The 8,156-nt window shown below is 32.5% G+C and overlaps 1 protein-coding gene across 3 annotated transcripts in view; it reads left to right on the forward strand.

The window, feature by feature from the left end:
• The window catches only part of LOC117174442 (5-hydroxytryptamine receptor-like), a 554,399-nt gene that overhangs the window by 498,720 nt on the left and 47,523 nt on the right, over positions 1–8,156 (forward strand). For all 3 annotated transcript variants that reach the window (XM_033363567.1, XM_033363568.1, XM_033363569.1), the window contains one exon: positions 7,771–7,891. In XM_033363567.1, coding sequence (XP_033219458.1) covers positions 7,771–7,891 — 121 coding nt within the window. The remainder of the gene's footprint in view (positions 1–7,770; positions 7,892–8,156) is intronic.

Here is an 8,156-nt window from a genome sequence, read left to right on the forward strand (position 1 = left end):
CCCCCCCCCAACTCATGCAATATAGCGACTAACGATTTGAAATTTTGAAAAAGGGGTTTTTAATTGTATGCTTTTAATTGGCTGACACAAAATTTGATTTCCTTTGGGGGCATTGTTTGCATGCTTACCCGGTTATACCCCTTATTTTTTTTATTTTCCATGTTATTTTTTACGATTTAAACTAAAAATGCGCGTTATAGCGTAAAGTGGTTCTAATCGAATTTTTAGAATAATTTAAGCAGAAAATTTTCTTAAATAAAATTTTGTTGTAGCTTGTGTCATTTTGCCAATAAGTTAATTTTTAATGTATTTTTATCACAAGAGTTTATAACAAATTGTTGACCTTTTTAATTAAATAAATTTTGTCTTCTCCTTTTTTTCGTCTTTTATGACGTTTTCCCAACAATTTAACTATTTCCTTTTTAATCTTATTTTTCACGATCAAGAGAAAATAAACTCACCCTATCTGCAAGTTATTAATACTAAATTTCTAAAACCTTTTTAGATGAACAAATTTTTTTTTTAAATTTGCTGTACCTCGTGTCGTTTTTCAACAAATTTCCTTTTTAAATATTATTTTTAACGATTAAAACAAAAACTATGCGTCCTGTCGAAAAATTATTAATCGTACATTTGTAGCTCGTATTTGGATAAACAAGTTTTGTCCCTTCATTTTTTCGTAGCTTGTGATTTTGTCCAAAAATTTAATTTTTTTGTAATTTTATTGTTTACAATTAAAACACAATTTTTGTCCTTTCATCTTCTCTTTTCTTTTTTTTTTCTTTTTCTTCTTTCCAGTTTTTTTATATCGTTATTTTAAAAATGCTAGATTCTTGTGTGATTTTTAGGGCCCTCTGAGTACCTGAAAATTATATTTTCTGTCACTTTTACTTTTAGCTCATGAAGCGAAAACTTGCAATTCTCTTGTTGTTTTTCTGTTTAAAAATGTTAACACTTTAAAATAAATGCACATAGCAATTTTAATATTGTAATTATTTACTTTCATTGGTAATAATTATTTTATTATTTAAATAATAAATAATTAACAACTGTTAATAGTAGACATGTAATTATTACAAATTGTGCATCCACTTACGAAAATCGGATTAAAAACGGGTTGTCTTAGAAAGTGACTAACCCTGCAAAAAATAAAGTTATAAGCTTTTAAAAAACGCTAGAAAGCTTATTAAATTTCGCATCGGCTGAATTCTACTGGAAGTATTTTGGATAAGCAGGGGCCGTAATTGCATATTTTTAATCAATATTCGATTCTCAACTTTCACTCTCTGCATGCTGCAGGAAATTAAATGAAAAAATGTAAACTTCCTTAAATTAATATCTGCAATCTCCTCTGTAAAATGAGACTAAGAACCATTTTTGCCAATGTTTTTTGTCATGGGTACACTTCTACAATTCTTCAGACAATTAAAAAAACACTTAATATTTTAATATGCGAAATTTAATAATTTTCATAACCTGTTTTTTCTTAATCTTTCTGACAAATTTTTTTGCAGAGTTAGTCACTTTCTAACGCAAGTCTGTCTTAATATTATTTTCGTAAGGAGACGTGCAATTTTGACGCGACGCCACACCCGTCACAGACTAGTTGTTGTGAATATGCGGTGCAATTCATTCTCGGCTGTCATGATCGACTCGTATATATCTTTAATATTAGAAAACTGTCAAAAAGTTAACTGTCACGTCAACTAATAGTGAAAGCTACTTACATTGCTTTGATGCATTGCAACCTTCAAAAATCGGCGATAGCACGTTTTAAAAGAAATTTAAGTTGATGTGACAATGAATGACAGAGACAAAGGTCATTCATAAAATACGTGATACATTCAGGGAGGGGATCTGTCAAAGTACCATTCTTCATGTTAAGAACAATGTAAAAAGCATCACGCAAGGGGAAGAGGGTTAAAGTTTCTTGAAAAACGAACCACGTATTTTGTCAATGGTTCCTGTACGCAGCCGGGAAATAAGATACCGATCCGATAGAACGTTGTCAAGCAGAGGGTGAATAAGAAGCGCAATGTCCGCAGGTTCTTTAAAATTAAGGGTGAAATATGGTTCTTGAAGGAACGCTTCTATCCATATCCTCTTTTTAGATTTTTTATTCTGCACGGAGAAAAAGATATCGCACAGTAATATGGCAAAATCTCTATATTGCAAGAAAGCTTAATATGATAACGTACAAGTAGGTCCCAGAGCTTTGTACGATATTATAATGCACTAATATCACAGAAAAAATTAAGTAAAATCTTGTTGCTGTTGTCTGCTGCGTCGTCCTTAACAGTAACGGGAAAACGGCAAAGTATTAGTGAATTCGAGATATAAATCGGGGCACCAGATTAATATAATCGCAGAGAAAAGTAAAAATTTGCTGCAGTTATAAGACTTGCAACGGTTAAAAATTAAAATTTATTCGACGGAAGTTTCACTGAGGTTACGAGAATAATTCTGATCTCGTCTACTGCGTCACGCTGAAGTGATGAAATTTCGTTAAAACATGTAGATTCAGCATTAGATAAAACGAGAGAAATTTGTTCTTACTGATATATCTCCTCCGAAATAATTGTCACTATTGTAGACGAATTAGAACTTATTTAATACCATTTAGCAAAAGCGCAAAAAGTAACTGACAGATGGGAATCCCCATTTCTTTCCCATGTAATGTAGCTCAAAGGCGCTGGATAGCGCTGGCGTCGTATTTGTCGCTACACCTCGAATAAAAATGGAGCGATTATAAGACGAAAGATTATCCAGGCAAGGTTAAAAATCGGAAATTATCTTCGAGTCATGTAAAGTATATCTGACAACGTTGATTTTTGTATCGGTGAATCTTTCACCTGTAATCGATGTAAACCTTATCTTTGATTTTTTCTGTGATCGCATGTTCACTACTCAAACCCTCGGAAGATCACAAAAGAAGAAATACAATGTGATAGCATAATAAACTTAAATTCGTCCGTTATAAATTGCACAATTATGCAGTATATAATGTAAAAACATTGCAATATACGATATCACGATTTTGCGCGATAATTACGATATATAGCGCAGGAATTACGGTATGTATTGTAATTCATGCGATATAGTTTTTTCAGTGTGTATATGGATTTCGACAAATTGAGGCAAAGATTATAGATAATTTTATAGAGCATTTATAAGTCATTAATTTGTAATTAATTTGTATTGGTTATTTGCACCCTCTAGAGTGAATCAAGCGTATGCTTGTCTTAGATTATGTACCCCTTTAAATCGAAACATATGTTTTCTATTACTTTGACTTCTTTCATAATATAATTTCAGCGCGCTTTCTAATTTGAGGCGATGCATTTTCCCGCGAAATTTAAATATCGTAATTATAATAATTTTTATTAAAATTATTAAAAAATTATTATTTTTATTAAAATTATTCGTGCTTGCATTCTTGCTATTTGATAAGTCTGAAAAGCAAAAAATAAGTATGAACAGAAATTACAAAAACGAAGAGGCGTATAATAATATTCAGTGAGGCACAGAAAAACCATTGAACAAGTAGTCGTCCGTGAAATCGGAGAATGAAGTTCCTTTGTCGACAATCAAACTAGATAGGAAAATCAGCACGCTAAACGATATTTCCAGCTGGCTGAAAGGATCATACAGTGGATCAAAAAATGAATACGACTTCGCGAGCACCGTTCATTTCCGTCTCTGTTAACCGCCAGTTTGTAAGCGTGATATCGAATCAGAGACCAATATTACGCGCACGTCGTTAAAAGGACGCAAAGTATTTTTTATTATTACCCTGCAAAACCACACGTCGCTATATTAGTACTGTGTTCGCTGAATCGTGAAAATTCACATGATAAAATTGCAAAAAGCGTCATCACAATTCAGCTGCCTACATTCCAATTATCCTTCCTGTATTTCCTGTCAGGTCTGATTTGACTAATTCTTTGTTTTCACGTTGATTCGAGAATATAACAGTGCAAATCACTATAATCTCATTGAATTTAATTGTCATAATATAATGCACTGCTATGTTGCGAGACGTCTTTTCTCTTCGTTGACGAGCATGTAATTTATCTACTCATAAAAGTGGATTAGAGTTGGTGAATTATCCAATGATACATGTCAATTAAATATACTATGTGGTATATGATTCAGGCCTATGAGTCTGTACTCCCGGAAACAGATCGAAGGATTTTCAGGAAACTGACAAAATGATGAAACAAAGAATAATCAAGATAAAATAACGTGAACAGTAACATTTATAAATTAAGATTTCTGATTAAGATCCATCGTTGAGGTTTGACACTGAAGGTTATAATGATGACGATATTTTATTGCTAATATTACACACGATAATCTGGGCGATATATATTATGTACAGTATCAAAATCTTCGCATAAATATTGTTTCGTCCATATATCTTCAGAATTTCGGTTTTGCAAATACTGGCATTTACTACACTAGGTGATTTATCAGGTGAATGCAAATTGCAATCGATTTGCGTGGTAGAAAAGGAAGACGATCTGTTGCTCTAACCACACCTAGGACTTAATGCAGCCATACACATCAGGATAATCATGAATGATGGAACCCCATAATTTCTCCGCCTTCTAGATGCTCAGGAAACATCCTTCCTCATAACTACCAAAAATTGCCCAAGAAATCATGAGAATGGGATGAATATTTATTATGCTTGTAGTTCATGTCTATTTTAAACAAAACTTGCATATTTCATTGATATAAAAGTTTTCTAATATTTCATGTTGACCAATCCTCATAGTACTAGTTTTCTCCTTTATGTCATTAAATGTATCAATAAATAAAAACCAAGAATCTGGTTTTGTCTGTGCCAACAAAATTTTTGGAATAATAACTCAAAAATGGATAGATGAGAAAGAGTCACAAAATTTTGAGACATTTCTTTACTATTTGATGCCCAACATCGAAAAAGTTTTGATGTAAAACAAAAAAAATTTCTCGACTCTATATTATCCTCAAAAATCTGTTTAGATGTGTTTTTGTTTAATTTTATTGTATTGCAAATGCTTTGTCGTAGATTTTTTAATTTGATTAAAGAGCTTCTCTTTTCAAAAAATTTTTCGAAATTAAATAAATGAATATGTTAATATATCAAATTGAAAAGTTAAAAATTTCGAAATATTTAATCATTTTTATAGCCTTTTTTACCAGAAACATCAGGATTTATAATCCCAAATTTTGCTAACGCGGGTTCGTATTTAGTTGATATGTTTCGAACTATTTTTTTTTTAATATTAGGGTTATAACAATATCTACATATTGTGTGTGTGTGTGTGCGTGTGTGTGTGTGTGTGTGTATTAAAATTTTTTCCTAAGGACAACCGCAGGATTTCGCCGGAAGCGGGTGCTAATCTGAAAAATTGCACCCGCTCCCAGCGAAATCGCAGTAAAATTGCAGCCATAACCACGTCTCATGACCATGAGATAAGTGGTTACAGCCTGTAAGGGAATCAATACGACGATCCGGAAAAAGTTTCGTGCACCCTGAGAACACGGAGTGATCCATGGACTACCGCTTTCTGAATTTTCCCGCAAGTGTTTTATCATATTGTTGACACGCAAGGATGCTTTTCAGGCTATTAACGAGTGGAAGCATAGCACCTCTAAGAGCGCCGATGATAAGGACGATTAGTTTAACAGAATATTCCGGGTACAATCGTTGCAAATCCCTTATAAGGTCTCTCTTTCTTTTCGTTCTCCTTGGCTATGATGTTTTTGTCAGCTGGTGCCGAAAATTCGATAACGAACATGGTCCGCTTCTCGAAGTCAAGAAGAACCATATCTGACCTCGATTGTGCAACAGAAACAATTGTCGAGAATATAAAGTTCCAGTATATGCGGCACTTCCCATTCTCGACAATTGACTCAATTTCCCTCGGAGCATTCAGAGGAGCGATATTAAGGTTAATGCCGTAAGAGTGACAGAGATGGTAATAAAGCACTCTTAGTGCCGCATTGTGCCTTTGGATGTAAGTCGTTTCCGCATTAGTTGGACAAGTAGATAGTATGTGAGCTAAATTTTCGGGGTGTGCATGTCACGCCCTGCAGCTATCATCGAGAATGTCTTGGCTCAAAATGTGGCGACGGATTGTTAAGGTGGAAATGACAACGTCTTAGGATGCCAAAATAAAACGCTCCGTACCAGACTTCAATCCGGGCGATTTAACGAAAGCAAGCTTAGCTTACACGACATTGACTGATCCTCCACATTTGTCTGGAGGATACCGTGCATCCTCTTATCGAGGAGCTTTTTTCCGAGAAAAGGGGGATTTCATTTACTTTTGTAATAGTTTCGCTGCATACTAAATGATCATTTCAATTTTTTTATTATTTTTCGTTGAAGTAGCCATTAAAAATAATTCGGTCACCTCAGAAATTTCTACTCACATAGTGATGCATATCGATCATTTTTGGACATAATGGAGATTTGCTTTAAATATGATTAGATGCAACTATAATATAATGGCGGTATGTGATTTTCTGGCCTACGGAAAAATCTTCAATCGGCAATCATTTTCGTTCCTGAAAAAACGATGTTCAAAAAACCGTTTATTGGCCTAAATATCGGTGTATGGAATTCCATACCCCGGAAAACTCAACCTATGCAATTCTCCGCACCTTCCATTAAATAACCGCTGCCTACATTTCTAGTATAAAAATACATACGAAAAAATTCAAAAATATAAACGATTAAAAATGGATATATAATTAATAAAAAAATGCTGCTGTTTGAGTTTGGTTAGTATATGTATGGTTTTAAGTTGAAACTTCTAAAAGTTAAAAATTATTTTTCCCTAGGTATGCGAAGAAGAAATAATTTCTTAAACCTGCTGCCCTTTTGCTGTTTTCTATCGAATTTTGAGTGTTCTTGTCTAATTTATATTTATCAGTTGAAATCCCTGTCACGTTTAAAATATGTTTCGATGTCAGCTAAAAAGAGATAACTATAATGTAAAACAAACAGAAATGTAAATGTTTTAGAAATATAATTACTTTATTGTATTTTTGATTCCCAGAATTATTAGCTTTTGAAAAGAAAAAAACAACTTTTATCGGTGAAATATTCTGTCTTTTCTCTGTTTGTGCATACGATATTTTTGTAACAAATGCATGATTTCAGACACAATGGTATAACAGGTGCGATTTTTGCTTATATTAAATTATAATTTAATATAAGCTACATAATGTACGTTGCTATGGTCAAAAATAATTTCTGCTCATATTGATTTTTGAAAAATAAACTGAAACTTTCTAAAAAAGGAGTGAAAAGAAATCTAGCTAACAGAAAACTAAAGTAAGGACTGTAACAAATAATTTAAATACTTGCCCTATCCTTTTTCCTGACCCTCAAATCATACTTTTCTTTATTACTGCTTGCCTTATCACCTTTTTTATCCTCTTTAATTCCTGAATTAATTCTATGGTACTTTTATCTTATCCTAATTGTTCCTTACCCGCCGTTAACAGCTCCTTTTCATAGTGCCTTTATTCGTTCATTACGCTTAGAAATATTAAGATTATATCGCCCTTAAAATCTTTAACTCTTGTAATGTTTTCCCAACGCAATTAAATATGCTTTAAACATTTTTTACCATTATTACAGTTTTATGTCATAATTTTTCTTGAAAATCATAAAAACTTTAATTAAAATACTGAGAGGGAACGTAATCAATCTACTGGAGTGAACTTTACGAGATACAATAGATATTCTATTTTATTCTTGAATTCCAGATATTTGCTACAGTATCATCGTTTTACCTACCATTGTTCGTTATTCTGATTCTCTACTGGAGAATATTTCAAGCTGCGAGAAAACGCATTCGAAAAAAACCTGGCCAACCTCCTCCGCAAGGTTAGTAAAAAATTATCAATTTTTATTTGAAAAAATGATAATTTCAAATCATTTGCAAACTTCTAACCAGTTTTAATTGTCAGTTGATATTTTAATTTTATAAATCTCTTGAAATAATATAAATACAAATGAATTTCTCTTGAGTAAATAAAAATAAATTACTCGTACATACTTCAGTTTGCGGATATATATGTTATTTAAGCCAATACTTGCAAACTAAGAATACGTATATTTTAAAGGTGTGGAATCATACAACCTTATTTCC

Source organism: Belonocnema kinseyi, chromosome 6 (assembly GCF_010883055.1).
Source record: "Belonocnema kinseyi isolate 2016_QV_RU_SX_M_011 chromosome 6, B_treatae_v1, whole genome shotgun sequence".
NCBI lineage: Eukaryota > Metazoa > Arthropoda > Insecta > Hymenoptera > Cynipidae > Belonocnema > Belonocnema kinseyi.